Below are 20,728 nucleotides of genomic sequence, written 5' to 3'. Positions count from 1 at the left end.
TCCTGCTGTGTGCCTGATTCCTATTAGGTTCCTAACAGGCCACGGACCAGTACCAGTCCACGACCTGGGAGTTGAGGAGCCCTGCTTTTACATATCCTAAAGAGGAAATAATTTTCTTTACTATCTTCTCCTTTTCATTGACCTTCTCCATGTATTAATTATATGTGACGCAAAAATAAATAATATGCATCTCTGCCTTCAGGTAGCTAGCAGTTTTCCAGGAGACTCAGGCCCTCAGATAGTGATTTCTCTGACTGAGATGAACATAACACAAGGAGTAGAAAGAGATGACTGATTCATTCTAGCAGAAAAAGAAAATAATAGAATTTGAATCTATTAGTTCAGTATAATAATTTATAAGTAAATACACTTAGTGGTGTACACTCAAAAATTTTCACTGTTAGAGCACAGGATCATTACAGTTTAGTCAGCACTGTCCTAATGTAACCCTAAGTAATAATATGTTCTGATGAGTGTTACTGTGGCAGTCTGTGAGGTGTTGTGGGAACACAAATCTGGCCAAGTTTGCCAGAAAATGAGAGGCGATTGATGAAAAGTAGGTGATACATTCAAGGTGATCATTTTTTATCCTTGAACGTTTGTTAGCTAATCATAAACTTATTTATTGTGATTATTATATCAAATAAGTTTGGTGATGATTATTGAGAGTAAAGTTACAATACCTGGTGTGCAAGATTGCTTTCCCTGACATGAATACATTGTGTCATTGTTCTGAATGTCTCCATCCATTGGGGGAGGATTTTATCACAGACTTGACACAGTCTTCCACTTAACATGATTACTTAGTAGACTCCTTGAACATCAGCACTACAGAAATAATCTTACATTTTAGATTACATTCTTGAAATCCAGTAACCAATTTGTTGAGAAATAAATACCCTTAAAATTTTAGGTCTTCTGTTCAGTAATGGCTATAGTAATAAAAATGTGCCAACCCGTGTTTGTCATTTTAAAGCATTATTTCTCAAAAAGAATGGTGTATGCTTTAGCTGCCATTTTAATTAAGCTTATTAAAAATGAAATGGCCTAAGGATGAGCTCTGTAAATTCCACGTGGGCAGGGCCACTGTTGTATCATGCCTACGCCAGTGTGGTGATGAGGCCAGGGCCTGGCAGGTGTGCTTGGTGGCCCTAATGAACAGCCACCTGAAGAATGAGGTGAAGTGGGAGGAGATTGCCACCACTGCCATTGGCTGCTAATTCAAAACTACTGTGGTGGCGTAGGGCTTATTTTAGATATATCTGTGATTCATTATCCTTTTGTCACACTTCAGCTTGCCAATTCTGTAACTCCTTGGGATATCTTGCTGAGCTTAATTGCAGCTGCCACTCATGATTTGGATCATCCGGGTGTTAATCAACCTTTCCTTATTAAAACTAACCATTACTTGGCAACTTTATACAAGGTTAGTGCAATTTTATCATCAAAATTTATTATGTTTGCATTCTAGAAAATGTTTTATATTTTGAAGAAATGAAAGTAGTGAAAATAAATTCTCAGTGAATGTGAAGAGTTTTAACCAGATGTTACTCACAGTATTGTTAGTAATGATATGTCCAGAAAGAGACGTATCATTAAATAACTCAGAAACGTCCTTTGTTGTAGAATACCTCAGTACTGGAAAATCACCACTGGAGATCTGCAGTGGGCTTATTGAGAGAATCAGGCTTATTCTCACATCTGCCATTAGAAAGCAGGTAGGTTGGATTAAGACACATTTGTTATTGGTTATAGAAGTTAAGTTGGCAAAGTAATTTTATAAAGTTTTTAAAATTGTTATGTTCAGGTATTCTGCAGTTTTCAGTTTTTATTAAATTTCATGAATTATATACAATTTTAATAATTTAGGCCTATCCTGTTATATAGTCGGTAACATTTTAATGGATGGTTATTTTTATGAACAGCTGTTCCATGGATTTGAATACTATAAAATTTACTCCAGATACACAATGGCTCAGCCATAGTTTACTACTTATTTACATAAATATTACATATTTCCATACCTAACTGAATAAAACCTTAAGGTCTAGGTATAAAGGTAAATTGGATGGAATGTAAACATTCTATTGTATTAAATAGATTCATTAAAATCTGTTCTCAGAAGTTTTCAAAACTGACAAAGTAAAGAGAAGTGCCTTATATCCTCAATAGCGTAATTCTGGAATCACACTTCTGGAGCTATAGGATACAATAATGAACGAAAAAAACCTAATATTTTAGAATAAAAATAACAATGTTAAGTGGGCTATGTAGAACCTAATAAAAAACATTAATGTGAATAAGGCTAACATGATGGTGATGGTTTACAAAATCTCACATCATTGCCATAGTGTGGTCCTCACACAAGCTTTTTAGTAATGTTGCACTGAGGGAAAATGCACGTCAGAAAACCATGAAAGTGGATCGAAGCCATCCACGTCAAGAAAAGTGGTGAGGCATAAAAAATATGTTTGAGTATTAAAATTTAAGTTACACTCACTGTTCTATGGTTTCCCTTTCATAACTTTAGACAGCTTTTTAAAAACTAAGTGTTTTGTGTAATGACCGTGAGAAAAAAGCTGGACTTTATTTTTTATTTTTTTAAATCTTTATTCACGGATACCATTTGGAGTATGACAATACTTCTGGTAAGTAAAATCATTTCTTGCTGTAGTACAAATATGAAAATTGCTTAAACACACTGCATTTGTATATGTAAATTATGGGTTCTTAAAATTAAGACATAAAAATGTTTACTTTTTATTTCCTTTTTAAAAATCATGTTTTTCATTTGATGATTAACCCTGTTGAGTTCTCAGATTTAATAAAAATGGAAATAAGGAATACTGCCTAATAGCATTATTTAATGTTTTCTTCATTTAGGGCTTGTTTTATATAACATTCAATATTGTAAGTCTTTTAATCTATTTGACAGCTCTTAACTGATCAGTATACAGAGATAGTGTTTGCTATGACCCATTAAAACAAAAGGCAAGATTTTTTTAAAATGTGTATTTCTCTTGTTAATTGACTTAAGGCAGTTTTATAAATGATATATGTATTTGCTGTGTCTATTAACATGTTACCTTTTTCCTTCCAGAAAAGTTGGAAATTCATTTACAGATAACTGATTGGTTCTTGAGTTTAACCTTGAAAACACAGTTGAATCTAAACTTTATTAAGTTGCTCTGGGGAATTGCAACAGGCATTTTAGTCAAAATGTCTGTAGGAGTCAGCTGTTGAATGGGCCATTAGTCCTTCTATTTGAATCTTCCTTCTGCCTTTAGATCTTAGGCACCAAAAGAAACCAAAGTTGTTTACCCTCAGCATGAGAATTTTTCAGCAAAGAATCCCAGCAAGGAATTTTCTAAAACAACATACCAGTGTTGATTTTTTTTTTTTCAAAGCAAATAATCCTACCTTGGATGGCAAAATAAAGGCTCTCCTTTTGAAATGTTTGCATATCGGTATTTTCCTACAAACTCCCTTGGTTTTAGTTTTGGTTATCTTAATAGTTTTTTTTTTAAGCATTCTATAAAACTTTTTTTGGTGATGAATTTTAGGTTGAATGATAGTTGGATATTTTAGAGTTCTATAAAGCCTTCTGATTATTACAGTTAAGAAAAAAAAATCAAGAAGTGAATATTTAAAGTCTTATATTTTCTCTTTATATTTCTCTAATTCCAGGCAACAAATGGAGACACAGATAGGTGCTCTGATACTAGCCACAGACATCAGTCGCCAGAATGAGTATCTGTCTTTGTTTAGGTCCCATTTGGATAGAGGTGATTTATGCCTAGAAGACACTAGACATAGACATTTGGTTTTACAGGTAAAATGGGGCTTGGAAACATTCTATTTCTAGGATAAACTATGTGACTGTTAAACTAAAAAATGAAATATTCTAGAATGGTTAAATGTTGAGGACAGGATGAGGAATTCCCTTCAATTAGCACACACTTCTTCCAGAAGGAGATCACTGGTGAATCTGCTACCTACGAAGGCATCATCACTTATGTGTTTTTCATACTCAAGATTTCTGATGAAAACAGTTACTACAAGATTAGGGTACCAATGAAGAAATAGCAGTTTATTCTCATAAATTCTTACATCTGAAAATAGGAGGGAACATTATATTTCTGGCTTATATATTTATATTTTATGGTTAATCCAATCCTCGCACTTGGTTCTTTGGTATTGTCAAATGTATATATCTTAAAACAATATTAATGTTTCGTTTGCCAGATGGCTTTGAAATGTGCTGATATCTGTAACCCATGTCGGACCTGGGAATTAAGCAAGCAGTGGAGTGAAAAAGTAACGGAGGAATTCTTCCATCAAGGCAAGTTACAGTATTGAGTGATAATCTATCCAATTCATTTTTTAACATCATAAGAATAAAATAACTCAATAATTTATACAAGTCTAGCAGTGAAGTCTTGATATTTTTAGTGACAGTTCACAATAGATATACATATAATCGATACTCTACAAATTGAGCATCTATTTTGAAAATTAGAAGTCCTTTTAGAATGATCAGATGTATTTATGCATTTATGAATATAGATAGATTAGGTTTGGAATTTTGCTGTACAGAAAGATTTCCCTGAACTTCCTTTATCCTTGTCATGTGTGGAGGGCCATATGAACATGTAAAACTTTTTTGTGTGTAATTTAAAGCCTGGTTTAAATGTTAGAAAACTTTCACTGGTATTACCCCAAGGGGTAACATCTAGTGAAAGTTTTCTACCTTTTACATTTAAATAAAAATATCGTTTTGGCAATCTCTTCTGTGTGTGAATAACTTAAAATTTAAAAAAGAACTAATTGTGAAGCTGTCCTCTCATGATGATCAAGTATGTTTTTCCCAAGAAATGCACAGGTATGTCGAAGTCTTTAAATATATATTTAACCAATAGATATTCTTCATATTAATACTTCTCTCTTTTTTATTGTATAGGAGATATAGAAAAAAAGTATCATTTGGGTGTGAGTCCACTTTGCGATCGTCACACTGAATCTATTGCCAACATCCAGATTGGTAACTATCCATATTTTGATATAGCTGGTTAGAAAAATGCCACTTATTTTAATTTTATCAAGAAGGGAAATATATTTGAAATATAAAAATTTTAAAATTATGCTCATTTCTGTTTTTTAAAATAATTTAAGAAATTGTACCCTTTTTTCCTTGTTATTGCTCTTCTAATTTATTCTCATTTAATTTTAGGATGTAAAAAGCATATTTTTGCAGAATAGGCCACAGCAATAACTTGTTTCTGTTCTTATGTAAATAAAAATCCATTGTTTGCCCATGTAGAAACTTCTTTTGCATAAAAGTCAAGACTGCCATTTAAAAATGGATAGGTAAACAAAGAAATAACAAAAATAAATAAATAAATAAAATAAGAATGGATAGGTGACCCACTGAGCCTTATCATAATACAAAGACCAGCTTCAGCCACTGCATTTCTGGACTCTTACCACTGCCTATTGATTAAATCGGACTCTTCAACATCTTAGACAGGCCCTTATAATCTAGCTTCAAATGTTCTGCAGCCATCTTGCCTCAACTTCCCTCTTATTTGCCTGCAGTAGCTCGGGACACTTCTGTGTTTCCCAAGTCCACACTGTTCTTTTGCTCTCTGTGCTTCACCAGTCCTTTCCATGTGCCTCATAGAGTTATTTTTCTTGAAGAGCCAGCTCAAAAGTCACCTTCTCCAGAAGCTGCTCTCCACTTGCCTCAGGCAGAGTCAGTCACTTCTCCTTCAGATTCCAAAGCACCTGATATACTTGGTTGTGTATTCCTGGAGCCTAGCACCACACTTCAGGAGGCCCTTGAGAACTGTGTATTGAGTGAATAACTGTAATATTACAGAAAGCATAATGAAAATGTCCTGTGACTGAAGTATGTGTAGCTTGTTACAGAAGAGCACGGGAAAGATTGACTAGAATTGAGCAAAGGGCAGTAGTTCAACAAGGAATTGAGGGAGGAGTGTAATTTGGTAGCTGGTGGGGAGGGCCTTTGAGAATCAGACTGAACACAGTGAAGTATGTGCCCAAACTTCAGAAAGATGAGGTTTCCAGAAACTCAGAAGGTAGCACAATATATGGCATCACACTCAGAAAGAAATACTATGCCATGGGGCCAGAAATTCAGAGACATAATTCTTACATTATGATTGCAGTGGATACTTGTGAAAGAAAGTGGGTAGTGGCCGATTTGACCGCAGAGTGACAGGTAAAGAAGGGAAGAGCGTACAGAAGTGTGGCCTAGACTTTAGGAGTGTGAGGGATGTCGAATCTCCCAGAGAGCTCAGACTGGCCAGGAATGCTGAGGGTAGCAGATGCTTTTCTTTTGGAAGGTTAGTGAAACAATTTAGAACCAGATCTGCTTTGTCTTGATTTTCAAGTAGAATAATCTTCAAATGCGAAAGAATACATTAGAAATGGACAAAAGTGGCCAGGCATGGTGGCTCACGCCTGTAGTCCTAGCACTTGGGAGGCCAAGGCGGGCAGATCGCTTGAGGTCAGGAGTTCAAGACCACCCTGGCCAACATAGCAAAACCCCCATCTCTACTGAAAATACAAAAATTAGGTCGGGCATGGTGGCTCAAGCCTGTAATCGCAGCACTTTGGGAGGCTGAGGCAGGCGGATCACCTAAGGTCAGGAGTTCGAGACCAGCCTGGCCAAAATGGTGAAACCTCATCTCTACTAAAAATACAAAAATTAGCCAGGCATGGTGGCCCATGTGTGTAATCCAGCTACTCGGGAGGCTGAGGCCATTGCTTGAACCTATGAGGCACAGGTTGCATGTGCCACTGCATTCCAGCCTGGGTGGCAGAGTAAGACTCCATCTAAAAAAAAAAAAAAAAAAAAAAGCTGGGCATGTTGGCTACTTAGAAGGCTAAGGTAAGAATCACTTGAACCCGTGAGGCAGAGGTTGCAGTGAGCTGACATCACGCCACTGCATTCCAGTCTGGGCAACAGAGTGAAAGTCTATCACTCCATCTCAAAAGAAAAAAAATGGACAAAAGAGAATTGAATTGAAGACAGGTGAATGGGTAGTCAACTCAGTTACTTTAAATATTAAATGTCTTTTCTTCTGAGTAAGTTACTCCCTTGCTTATTGGGAGAACTTGCAAATGAGATTTAAAACATCACAATTTTTATAAGGTAACAGAAGCTAAAACCCTTTCACTGTTCATCTTAAGCTATTGATCTTGTCAGTGTTGTACAGATCTAGAATGGGTTGTCAGGGATAAGGTCGCTGATCTGATGGTGGTTATTGACATCTGACTCCACACAACAACCCTAGAGGACAGGCGCTTCGAGCATCCTCATTTTCAGATGGTTTGCCCACTTCATGCAGTTAACAGGTGTTGGTGTTGGGCTTCAAATCCAGATCTTTCTGACATCAAATCTCAGCCTCTTAACAACTCACCAAGAAGTGATTACTACTTCCCAGCATAGGGGCAGTATGTACAAGTCATGTTGAACTAATACAGTTTCCTTCTGTGATAAGGAATACTAATTTTGTTGAACAAGAAAGTATCATATACTGGATTAAGAGTAAGTTATTTGACAAGGCGTCCTGTGAAGTCTGTGAAGAGAAAGTAGAGGCTTGTGGGGCGAGTACAATTAAATGGATTCACAAATGGCTGAACAGCTGTGTGCGAGGTACTCATTAATAGAGTCCTGCCCTCTGGGAGAGAGGCTGTGTCCATGGCTCTGGCCTGTTCATTTTTATCAGGTATTTAAGACCTAAAAGAAAGTTTAGGTTAACATAGAGCCAGAAGTGATAGCTAATTGGCTGTTGGAGGTAAGATCCCCAAGGATCTCAACCAGTTGGAACAGTGAAGGTGATGAAATAAGATGAATGGTGTGAAAACTATGATAATTCGGGCCTACATGTGAGTACACAGCTCCAGTGGCTCATAACCTTATGGCACGCAGGAAAGACAGGTTTTTGAGTGGCTGGCTCAACATGACACAGTGTCGTGAGGATGGCTGCCAGAAAGTCGCTGTGTGCTTTGTAATGACAGTTCTCTGTTTGTTATCTCTTTCTCCTCACCAGAACATAAGCTCCTTGAGGGCAGGGATCAGGTCTGTCTTACTGCTGTATACCCAGCCACTCTGGCACAGTGCTAGGCACATAGTAGGTTCTCAGTAAATATGTATACAGGGAATGGATCAGTGAAAGAAAGAAAGAAAGTCTTATTGCACATATCATAATTACTATTTCAGACACCATAATTATGTACACTTAAAAAAATTCAGCCATCAGACCATACATGACTTTCCTGATTAAAAGTAGTGGATGCTAATTGCTTTAATTCTGATGAGATTCTTATATTGGATAAATGGAACCTATGTTGACTGCGGTCCACATGGTATTTTGCTGCAGTGAGAGTCTTGGATATGAAGAAAATTTTAAAGCAATGGTAGAATCTGAATGTATATTTTCCCCATTCTTAATAGATCAAAACATGAAAAAGGTGTTATTTGTTCCCAATACATAATATGATTTGATTGGTAGCTATTTTCTAGAGGGCTTCTTGTGACCCTGTGTAAGGTGCTATTTAGTATGAAGTCAGATCTAATGTGCAGTGGAGTGCTGTGTAACCTAAAGATGCAAACAGTCCTGAAATCATTTTCCTTTTCAGACAGTGAATTAAGGGAGTTTATAGGAATTGTTTATAAAATAGGTCTCTGGTACACATTTGGTGTTCACGTTAATGATTTTTTCACTAACCTCACCTGTTATTTTTAGAGTGACTTTTTCTTTTTCTTTTTTTTTTTTTTTTGAGACTAAGTCTTGCTCTGTCGCCCAGGCTGGAGTGCAATAGTGTGATCTTCGCTCACCACAGCCTCTACCTCCCAGGTTCAAGCGATTCTCCTGCCTCAGCCTCCAGAGTGGCTGGGATTACAGAAACACACCACCATGCCTGGCTAATTTTTTATATTTTTAGTAGAGACAGTGTTTCACTATGTTGGCCAGGCTGGTCTCAAATTCCTGACCTCGTGATCCACCCGCCCTGGCATCCCAAAGTGCTGGGATTACAGGCGTGAGCCACTGCTTCTGGCCTAGAGTGACTCTTATCATAAGGTTTTGCTTTATAAATTCTGAGTTAAATAAAATGACCAATTGTAATCATGATCAGGCATCAAGATTCCATCCCCGAGGGGTAAGCAGTAGACTACCACCAGCTCTTAGGCCCCATCACCCACAGTCCTGGAGGAGACCCCTTCAGAGCCTCCAGTTGTTACACTGCAGCTCTGCCTCAGGTGGGGTTATGCCCTGGTATCCTCAGAGCTGATATGGCAGTGTATGTTTGCTTAAGTAGAAGAATGTAGTTGTGCCACTGAGAAGGGTAACGGGAAAAGATTTGATATGTTTATCAGTTCACTTTTACTTAAGGTTCCATTGAGTTACTTAAGAAATCAGTTCTTCAAAGCAGATATGTACATTACAGACCCTGTCACCTACACACACAGCGGAATCTTTTGAAAAATAAGATTTAGGTAATACTGGAGTAGGATATAGGAAGGTTAATTAACACTATAGATGTTGTTTTAAAGATGGAGTTTCAGCACATATGCTAATAACTTTTTCTCCTATTTATTTTCTCAAGGTTTTATGACTTACTTAGTGGAGCCTTTATTTACAGAATGGGCCAGATTTTCCAATACAAGGCTATCCCAGACAATGCTTGGACATGTGGGGCTGAATAAAGCCAGCTGGAAGGGACTGCAGAGAGAACAGTCCAGCAGTGAGGACACTGATGCTGCATTTGAGTCGAACTCACAGTTATTACCTCAGGAAAATCGGTTATCATAACCCCCAGAACAGTGGGACAAACTGCCTCCTGGAGGTTTTTAGAAATGTGAAATGGGGTCTTGAGGTGAGAAAACTTACTCTTGACTGCCAAGGTTTCCAAGTGAGTGATGCCAGCCAGCATTATTTATTTCCAAGATTTCCTCTGTTGGATCATTTGAACCCACTTATTAATTATGAGACCTGAACATACAGCAATACGAATTTGGCTTTCATGTGAAACCTTGAATATGCCAAGTCCAGCAGGAGAGAATCCGAAAGGAGTAACAAAGGAAGTTTTGAGGTGTGCCACGACTTTTTCAAAGCATCTAATCTTCAAAACGTGAAACTTGAATTGTTCAACAACAATCTCTTGGAATTTAACCAGTCTGATGCAACAGTGTGTATCTTGTACCTTCCACTAAGTTCTCTCTGAGAAAATGGAAATGTGAAGTGCCCAGTCTCTGCTGCCTCTGGCAAGACAATGTTTACAAATCAACTCTGAAAATATTGGTTCTAAATTGCCTTGGAGCATGATTGTGAAGGAACCACTAAAACAAATTTAAAGATCAAACTTTAGACTGCAGCTCTTTCCCCCCGGTTTGCCTTTTTTCTTCTTTGGATGCCACCAAAACCTCCCATTTGCTATAGTTTTATTTTGTGCACTGGAAACTGAGCGTTTATCATAGAGTACCGCCAAGCTTTCACTCCAGTGCTGTTTGGCAATGCAATTTTTTTTTAACAATTAGTTTTTAATTTGGGGCGGGAGGGGAAGAACACCAGTGTCCTAGCTGTATTATGATTCTGCAGTGAAGACATTGCATGTTGTTTTCACTACTGTACACTTGACCTGCACATGCAAGAAAAAGGTGGAATGTTTAAAACACCATAATCAGCTCAGGGTATTTGCCAATCTGAAATAAAAGTGGGATGGGGAAGTGTGTCCTTCAGATCAAGGGTACTAAAGTCCCTTTCGCTGCAGTGAGTGAGAGGTATGTTGTGTGTGAATGTATGGATGTGTGTTTGCGTGCATGTTTGTGCATATGTGACTGTGCATGTTATGTTTCTCCATGTGGGAAAAGATTGAAATGTAAGCTGTAAGCTTTTATTTATTATTTTAGAATGTGACATACGAGCAGCCACACTTGGGGGAGGGGAAGGTCGGTAGGTAAGCTCTAACAGAGTGCTCCAGTTGCCTTAAACTATGCACAAAGCTAAGTGACCAAACTTCTCGTTTTGATTTGAAAAAAAGTGCATTGTTTTCTTGTCCCTCCCTTTGATGAAACGTTACCCTTTGACAGGCCTTTTGATGTGAACAGATGTTTTCTAGGACAAACTATAAGGACTAATTTTAAACTTCAAACATTCCACTTTTGTAATTTGTTATAAATTGTTTTATGTATAGTAAGCACAACTGTAATCTAGTTTTAAGAGAAACCGGTGCTTTCTTTTAGTTCATTTGTAATTCCCTTGTTACTGTAAAAGACTGTTTATTAATTATGTTTACAGTTTGTTGCAACAGCCATTTTCTTGGGAGAAAGCTTGAGTGTAAAGCCATTTGTAAAAGGCTTTGCCATACTCATTTTAATATGTGCCTGTTGCTGTTAACTTTTGATGAATAAAAACCTATCTTTTCACATTTATCTTTGATATTTACCTCATAACTCAGTCCTTTGGAAAACACAATGCTAAATTACAAGGATGTCAGAGTTAGCTTCTTGGCTCTTGCACTCACTCCTCAGATGTTTACTTAGTCCAAGCTTCTCTGCTATCGTCTCACCTTGCAAGAGAGTAAGTCAAAGCCCAGTTAGGGTTGTTCGGAGTCTTGACTGACAGGGAGAGGTCAGCTTTGAGCCAGGCCTTTTGTTCCCACAGTGGTGAACTGCATTAGACATCAGCAACTCTTGCAAGTACTAAAATATTACTTGTACTTATTTCTATCAATCATTGGCCTTTTAAAAGTAATAAGAAAAGGCCACTCCATTCTACTTCATTGATATCAATGCAAGAAAGGTACCACTTTGCCGTTCCTATATCTTCCCAGGTCCAATTCATTAGAAGGGATATGGTGCAAACTTCGAAGTCAAACACATTAACATATTACTTGTATAGAAGAGTGATGATGCTCAACAGAAACAGAATGCAAGCCACATAATTTTCAGCTTTCTAGTAGCCACATTTAGAAAACACGGAATTAATTTTAGTAACATCTTATTCCAGTACATCCAAAATATTGTATCATTTTAAAATGTTAATATAAAAACAATGAGATGTTTTACATTCTTTTTGGGGGTACTAAGTCTTTGAAATCCAGTGTATATTATGTACTTACAGCACATCTCAATTTGTTTGGACTAGTCATGTCTCAGGTACCCAATATCCACATGTGGCTAGTGGCTACTATGTTGGACAGTGTGGGCATAGAGGTCTGAGGGTAGTAGACTAATATGGTCAACTGGTCACTCTTGTGAGATGGCCAGACCTTGGCCAATATTTATTGTGTACAGAAAGTCTGATAAACTCATAGATACTTAAAAACTCAGGCCCAGTGTTTCAGTACATAGAGTGGAACTATCATGGCAAACCCACATTAATCAAGCTCATAGTAACTGATATATATATATATATTTAAAACACTATCAATATTTTAATTTACAATGAGAAATGTAACTATCAATTATTCTCTCCCTTTAGGCAAATCTTCTGAGAAGCCAAATTATGATCAGCTGGTGAACATGGATTCTGAGCAAGGGAAGCAAGTTGCCTCGTGCACCCATGTCCCTTTGTGGATATATCTGCTGTGATATTCATGTTTGTGGACCAGGGTGCCCTTTTCTCCTGGAAGGTGCTAGAGATTCTCTGCCAGTAGTTGTTTCTCCACATCAACTTCTGATTGGAACATCCATTAGATACGTCATTACCTCCAGCCTTGTTTCAGTTGAGCTCACCTGGGCTCCATTCTGCCTATATACATATGATTGCTTCTGCTCTGCTCCGTTGTTTCTTACAGTTTAAAACTCTAGAGTTCCACATTCTCAGGGGAACCCTGGGTGTTGCTCCCATTTCCTGCCTACACATATAATAAACCTTTGAAAAGTTGTGTTTTATTATGTATATGTGGGAATCACCTTCTACAGCCTTTTTGGAAACAGGGTCTTGCTGTTGACTAGGCTAGAGTACAATGGCATGATCACTGCAGCCTCCACCTCCTGGGCTCAAGCAATCCTCCTACCTCAGCCTCCTGAGTGCCACGACACCCAGCTAATTTTTAAAAAACATTTGTGTGGCTGGGCACGGTGGCTTACACCTGCAATCCCAGCACTTTGGGAGGCTGAGGCAGGTGGATCACCTGAGGTCAGGAGTTCAAGACCAGCCTGGCCAACACGGTGAAACCCTTTCTCTACTAAAAATACAAAAATGAGCGAGGCATGGTGGCAGGTGCCTGTAATCCCGGCTACTCAGGAGGCTGAGGCAGGAGAATTGCTTGAACCCTGGTGGCAGAGGTTACAGTGAGCTGAGATCGCACTACTGCACTCTAGCCTGGGCGATAGAGTGAGACTCCATCTAAAAAAAAAAACTTTTGTAGAGACAGGGTCCCACTTTGTTGGCTTGACTGGTCTTGCACTCTTGGACTCAAACAGTCCTGCCACCGTGGCCTCCCAAAGTGCTGGGATTACAGGTGTGAGACACTGCATCCAGTCTATAGCCCTGCTTCTTAAATAAGACCTGTATTACTGGAATGTTGGTTTTTTTTTTTTCTAGAAAGTTTTTGGGAAACAGTTAAATATTTAAAAGAAGATCACTTTTTTAAAAAAGCAAGTAACTATTACAGAACAGAATGCAAAGTTCACATGGGAGACAACTAAAAACAATTGTCACCCTTTGGGTCTCTTGGCTCAACATTTTAGGGGCTGAGTGAGTCTCTGCTCTAGGACTAAAAGGTCCTTGGAGAGAAATTTTTGACAAGTCCTAACTTTAAAAAATAAAAATTGGTTCCTGGTCAATATTTGTACTCACTATAAATGTGATGGTTTGTAATGATCCTCTTTGTATAAAAGTGAAAGTCGTATTTTATGTCCTTTGCAAACTTGGGAAATATATTTGTACCTGAGGTACAGATTAAAGGTGCTAGTAATTCCTTAAAGATTCTGAAAACGGTCTCTTTTTCCAAAATGCTTTCTTGGTTTCTATTAAATTTTCTATTTTCTTAAAGCTTTTACATCAGATATTTCCAATGTTTTCAAGCATGTATAAATATTTTAATGTATAAATGCTGTTTAAAACCCCCTCAATCAGTATCTCCTGCTGAGAAGATCACAGTGACCAATAGCTAATAGAAATTCAGTATTGCTTTCAAAGAAATATGCATATTAATCACTGTAGCATTGGCATACATTTGAAACACGGAGCAATATAGATGTGTGCAAGACAGCTGTTCCTTGCTAACTTGGGTCATCTGGAAGGCCCCCAAGGGTCCATGGACTACAGGTGGAATGACCACCACTTGGGAGTGAGCTGATAGCACACAGTAGGGCTCCTCCATCTTCCTGGTTCCTGTGCTCAGCATAGGGCTGGTGTAAATTGGGCCATCAATAAATGTTTGTAGAACAAATTAATTTGGAATTAATGTGTTCCCTTTTTAGCTATCAATTTATTACTAAGAGATTATATTGAAACTCTTCCATCTATACTGGAGTCATGTGGTAAGCAGTATACAAGTTTCTGTTGTGTGCAGCAGATGGCACTGGATGTAACGAAGCGGGTATTAAAAATTACAAACCTTGGTTTCTGTTCTCAGCATGTCGGTGACCGTAATATGTGCAGTGTGTAATGTAATACGGAAGGTTTCTGTATGGTACAATATAAGTAGTGTTGGGTTATTGTTTAGGAGAATGTAAGGTTTCATTCAGTTAATGATAAAAATGCTGTATCTAGTAATTCCTGTATTTTAAAAATTGTTGGCTGGGCATGGTGGCTCATGTCTGTAATCCCAGCACTTTGGGAGGCCGAGGCAGGCAGATCACCTGACGTCAGGAGTTTGAGACCAGCCTGGCCAACCTGGTGAAACCCCATCTCTAAAAAAATACAAAATTAGCTGAGCATGCTGGTGTGTGCCTGTAATTCCAGCTACTAGAGAGGCAGAGGCAGGAGAATCACTTGAACCAAAGAGGCAGAGATTGTAATGAGCTGAGATTGCACCACTGCACTCCAGCCTGGGTGACAGAGTAAGAGTTTCAAAAAATAGTTAATATCTATGACTGATAAAGTTACTTAGCCTTCAAATTTGATTCCAAAATAGTTTTAAATGTTCATTATGCTACTTTAAGTAAAATACCTTCATCAGTTACACATTTTAGTCTTATAACTATACTTCCTAAGTTGCCCTGAAACCCACCTTAAATAGATTTTTTTTTTTTTTTTTTGGAGGTGGAGTCTCAGTCTGTTGCCCAGGTTGGAGTGCAACGGTGCGATCTTGGCTCACTGCAACCTCTGTCTCCCAGGTTCAAGCACTTCTCCTGCCCCAGCCTCCCAAGTAGCTGGGATTACAGGTGCATGCCACCATGCCCCACTAATTTTTTGTAATTTTTAGTAGAGCTCTTTGACCATATTGGTCAGGCTGGTCTTGAACTCCTGACCTCGGGTGATCGACCCTCCTCGGCCTCCCAAAGTGCTGGGATTCAGGCATGAGCCACTACACCCAGCCACTCCAGTTTTTAACATTAGTTTTCTTGTTGGCTATACTTTAAAATTGAGGCACAGTGATGTAATTGGTTTACTGAAGCTTTCCACTGGTCCCATCAATAAGGCTTTGCCAAAACATTCCATCTTGTATTACAACACCTATCTTTAAGCTATACATTTATTTACATGACATTTCTGAACACAGATGTGAAGTATTTCTTTATTGTTGAGCTGTGTCCTATAAAGAAGCAGGAGACTATAATGATTTCCCAAGTTCCCTTAACTTAGTTGAAATTAGTAAAAGTTACAGACCTAAAGATGAACGTTTAGAAGGAAATACTAGAAAGGACAGTGCTTGCCTTAGTCCACTCAGGCTGTTAGAACAAAGAACCAGAAGAAACTGAGTGACTTATAAACAAGTTATTTTTCCCCACAGTTCTTGAGGCTGGATAGAATGGTCATTTCTGGTGAGCACTGTCGTTACAGCTTGTCAGACCTAGGTTTGGGTCCTTAGGCAGGTTACCTAATCTTCTGAGTGGCTCCCTAACTTATAAAATGTCTATTCCTTAAAGTAAAATTATTGACACATGGTAAGTGCTAAATCAAAGGTCACTATGGCTATTCTTAGTTCATTTCTTGATAATTTCTGCTTCTATAAATGCATGGATACAACTGTACCACATGACATCTTCATTTGAGCTCCTGGCACTGACTGACTCTAGAGGCTTCCTACTCAAATTCATGAGGGAGAATCTGATTGGAACAGCTCATCAGGGCTGTGTCCTGGCTGACAGAGCAGTCTCTGCAGTACCAGGCATGCCCCTTGCAGAAGGGAAGGCAGGGACTGGGGGGATCTGGGCAGCCCAGCCCCCAAGGTCAGTGCCTTATGCCCTTCTCTCCCCTTGTGCTCACGCTAGTATTTCACAATGATTTCCAACCATGCTCTAGTTCTATCCTTTTTCACCCTTAAAATGATACCTCGTTTTTACGACATACTATCCTGGGGAATACACCTTGTGGCTACTGAAGGGGTGGCCATTAGGCAACATTAACAGAATTTTTTTTTTTTTAATTGTACTTTAGGTTCTGGGGTACATGTGCAGATCGTGCAGGATTGTTGCATGGGTACACACATGGCAATGTGGTTTCCTGCCTCATTCTCCCGTCACCTACATCTGACATTTCTCCCCATGTTATCCCTCCCCAACCTCCCCACCCCCCCGCTGTCCCTCCCTTGGCCCACCCCAACAGACCCCAGTGTGTGATGCTCCCCTCCCTGTATCCATGTATTCTTATTATTCAGCACCCGCCTATGAGTGAGAACATACGTTGTTTGATTTTCTGTTCTTGTGTCAGTTTGCTGAGAATGGTTTCCAGATACATCCATGTCCCTACAAAGGACACAAACTCATCGTTTTTTATGGCTGCATAGTATTCCATGGTGTATATGTACCACATTTTCTTTGTCCAGTCTATCGTCGATAGGCATTTGGGTTGGTTCCAGGTCTTTGCTATTGTAAACAGTGCTGCTGTGAACATATGTGTGCATGCGTCTTTATGATAGAATGATTTATAATCCTTTGAGTATATACCCAGTAATGGGATTACTGGGTCAAATGGAATTTCTATTTCTAGGTCCTTGAGGAAGTGCCTCACTGTATTCCACAATAGTTGAACTAGTTTACACTCCCACCAACAGTGTAAAAGTGTTCCTATTTCTCCACATCCTCTCCAGCATCTGTTGTCTCCAGATTTTTTAATGATCACCATTCTAACTGGCGTGAAGTGGTATCTCAATGTGGTTTTGATTTGCGTTTCTCTCATAATCAGTGATAATGAGCATTTTTTCATATGTTTGTTGGCCTCATATATGTCTTCTTTTGAAAAGTGTTCATATCCTACGTCAACTTTTTAATGGGTTTGTTTTGTTCTTGTAAATCTGTTTTAGTTCTTTGTAGATTCTGGATATTAGCTCTGTCAGATGGGTAGATTGCAAAAATGTTTTCCCATTCTGTTGGTTGCCGATTCACTCTAATGATTGTTTCTTTTGCTGTACAGAAGCTCTGGAGTTTTATTAGGTCCCATTTGTCTATTTTGGCTTTTGTTGCCAATGCTTTTGGTGTTCTAGTCATGAAGTCTTTGCCTATGCCTATGTCCTAAATGGTTTTGCCTAGGTTTTCTTCTAGGTTTTTATGGTGTTAGGTCTTATGTTTAAGTCTTTAATACATCTGGAGTTAATTTTAGTATAAGGTGTCAGGATGGGGTCCAGTTTCTGTTTTCTGTACATGGCTAGCCAGTTTTCCCAACACCATTTATTAAACAGGGAATCCTTTCCCCATTGCTTGTTTTTGTCAGGTTTGTCAAAGATCAGATGGTTGTAGATGTGTGGTGTTGCCTCCGAGGCCTCTGTTCTGTTCCATTGGTCTATATCTCTGTTTTGGTACTAGTACCATGCTGTTTTGATTACTGTAGCTTTGTAGTATAGTTTGAAATCAGGTAGCGTGATGCCTTCAGCTTTGTTCTTTTTGCTTAGGATTGTCTTGGCTATGTGGGCTCTTTTGGTTCCATATGAAGTTTAAGGTGGTTTTTTCCAGTTCTGTGAAGAAAGTCATTGGTAGCTTGATGGGGTTAGCGTTGAATCTATAAATTACTTTGGGCAGTATGGCCATTTTCATGATATTGATTCTTCCTAACCATGATCATGGAATGCTTCTCTGTCTGTTTGTGTCCTCTCTTACTTCCTTGAGCAGTGGATTGTAGTTCTCCTTGAAGAGGTCCTTTACATTCCTTGTTAGTTGTATTCCTAGGTATTTTATTCTCTTTGTAGCAATTGTGAATGGGAGTTCACTCATGATTTGGCTCTCTGTTAGTATGCTATTGGTGTATAGAAATGCTTGTGATTTCTGCACATTGATTTTGTATCCTGAGACTTTGCTGAAGTTGCCTATCAGTTTCAGGAGATTTTGGACTGAGACAATGGGGTCTGCTAAATATACAATCATGTCGTCTGCAAATAGAGACAATTTAACTTCTTCTTTTCCTAACTGAATACCCTTTATTTATTTATTTTTCTTACCTTGCTCTGGTTAGAACTTCCAGTACTATATTGAATAGGAGTGGTGAGAGAGGGCATCCTCATCTAGTGCCGGATTTCAAAGGGAATGCTTCCAGTTTTTGCCCATTCAGTATGATATTGGCTGTAGGTTTGTCGTAAATAGCTTTTACTGTTTTGAGATACGTTCTTTTTATACCTAGTTCATTGAGAGTTTTTAGCATAAAGGGCTGTTGAATTTGTTGAAGGCCTACTCTGCATCTATTGAGATAATCATGTGGTTTTTGTCTTTGGTTCTGTTTATGTGGTGGATCACGTTTATAGACTTGCGTATGTTGAACCAGCCTTGCATCCTCGGAATGAAGCTTACTTGATCGTGATGGATAAGCATTTTGATGTGCTGTTGCAATCAGTTTGCCATTATTTTATTGAAGATTTTTGCATCTACGTTCATCATGGATATTTGCCTGAAGTTTTCTTTTTCTTGTTGAATCTCTGCCGGGTTTTGGTATCAGGATGATGTTGGTCTCATAAAATGATTTGGGAAGGATTCCCTCTTTTTGGTTTGGAAGAGTTTCAGAAGGAATAGTACCAGCTCCTCTTTGTAAGTCTGGTAGAATTCAGCTGTGAACCAGTCTGGACCTGGACTTTTTTTGGTTGGTAGGCTATTAACTGCTGCCTCAACTTCAGCCCTCGTTATTGGTCTGTTCAAGGTTTCAATTTCTTCCTGGTTTAGGCTTGGGAGGGTGCAAGAGTCCAGGAATTTATCCATTTCTCCCAGGTTTACTGGTTTATGTGCATAGAGTTGTTTGTAGTAATCTCTGATTGTAATTTGTATTTCTATAGAGTCAGTGGTAATATCCCCTTTATCGTTTTTTATTGCATCTATTTGATTTTTCTCCCTTTTCCTTTTTATTAATCTGGCTAGTGGTCTATTTTATTGATCTTTTCAAAAAAAAAAAAAAACCATCTCCTGGATTTATTGGTTTTTTTGAAGGATTTTTTGTGTCTCAATCTCCTTCAGTTCTGCTCTGATCTTAGTTATTTCTTGTCTTCTGCTAGCTTTTGAGTTTTTTTGATCTTGCTCCTCTAGCTCTTTCAATTTTCATAACAGGGTGTCAATTTTAGATCTTTTCTCACTTCTCTGGTAGGCATTTATTGCTATAAATTTCATTCTAGACACTGCTTTAAATGTGTCCCAGAGATTCTGGTACGTTGTGTCTTCGTTCTCATTAGTTTCGAAGAACATCTTTATTTCTGCCTTCATTTCATTGTTTATCCAGTCGACATTCAGGAGCCAGTTCAGCTTCCATGAAGTTGTGCAGTTCTGAGTTAGTTTCTTAATTCTGAGTTGTAATTTGATTGCACTGTGATCTGAGAGACTGTTAGTTATGATTTCCATTCTTTTGCATTTGCTGAGGAGTGATTTACTTCCAATTATATGGTCAATTTTGGAGTAGGTGCAGTGTGGTGCTGAGAAGAATGTATATTCTGTGGATTTGGGGTGGAGATTTCTGTAGATGTCTATTAGGTCCACTTGGTCCAGATCTGAGTTCAAGTCCTGGATATCCTTGTTGGTTTTCTGTCTCGTTAATCTGTCTAATATTGACAGTGGAGTGTTAAAATCTCCCACTATTACTGTGTGGGAGTCTAAGTCTCTTTGTAAGTCGTTAAGAACTTGCTTTACCTGGGTGCTCCTATATTGGGTGCATATATATTTAGGATCATTAGTTCTTCTTGATGCATTGATCCTTTTACCATTATGTAATGCCCTTCTTTGTCTCTTTTGATCTTTGTTGGTTTAAAGTCTATTTTATCAGAGACTAGGATTGCAACTCCTGCTTTTTTTTCCTTTCCATTTGCTTGATAATTCTTCCTCCATCCCTTTATTTTTAGCCTACGTGTGTCCTTGCACGTGAGATGGGTTTCCTGAATACAGCACACCAATGGGTTTTGACCTTTTAACCAATTCTCCAGTCTGTGTCTTTTGATTGGAGCATTTAGTCCATTTACATTTAAGGTTAATATTGTTATGTGTGAATCTGATCCTGCCATTTTGATGCTAGCTGGATGTTTTGCCGTTACTTGGCACATTTTCTTCATTGTGTTGATGGTCTTTACCATTTGGTATGTTTTTGGAGTGGCTGGTACTGGTTGTTCCTTTTCTTGTTTAGTG

The 20,728-nt window shown here is 38.4% G+C and overlaps 1 protein-coding gene across 5 annotated transcripts in view; it reads left to right on the top strand.

The window, feature by feature from the left end:
- PDE7A (phosphodiesterase 7A) overlaps positions 1-14,602 on the top strand; it is a 124,910-nt gene extending 110,308 nt beyond the window's left edge. For 2 of the 5 annotated variants that reach the window (XM_012463702.2, XM_012463703.2), the window contains exons 8-13: positions 1,295-1,426; positions 1,627-1,718; positions 3,688-3,832; positions 4,246-4,342; positions 4,961-5,041; positions 9,637-11,461. In XM_012463702.2, coding sequence (XP_012319125.1) covers positions 1,295-1,426; positions 1,627-1,718; positions 3,688-3,832; positions 4,246-4,342; positions 4,961-5,041; positions 9,637-9,842 — 753 coding nt within the window. In that variant the 3' untranslated portion in view covers positions 9,843-11,461. Of the gene's footprint in view, positions 1-1,294; positions 1,427-1,626; positions 1,719-3,687; positions 3,833-4,245; positions 4,343-4,960; positions 5,042-9,636; positions 11,462-12,512 lie in introns of those variants that run through there. The other 3 variants (XR_001109134.2, XR_001109133.2, XR_001109132.2) reach the window with 3 other exon arrangements.
- Positions 14,603-20,728: the final 6,126 nt, after the last annotated feature.

The sequence above is a fragment of the Aotus nancymaae genome, unplaced genomic scaffold, assembly GCF_030222135.1.
Source record: "Aotus nancymaae isolate 86718 unplaced genomic scaffold, 86718_ANA_hifiasm-v0.15.2.pri h1tg000036l, whole genome shotgun sequence".
NCBI lineage: Eukaryota > Metazoa > Chordata > Mammalia > Primates > Aotidae > Aotus > Aotus nancymaae.
Note: the sequence above shows the minus strand (reverse complement) of the source record. Positions and strands in the feature narration are given on the sequence as shown.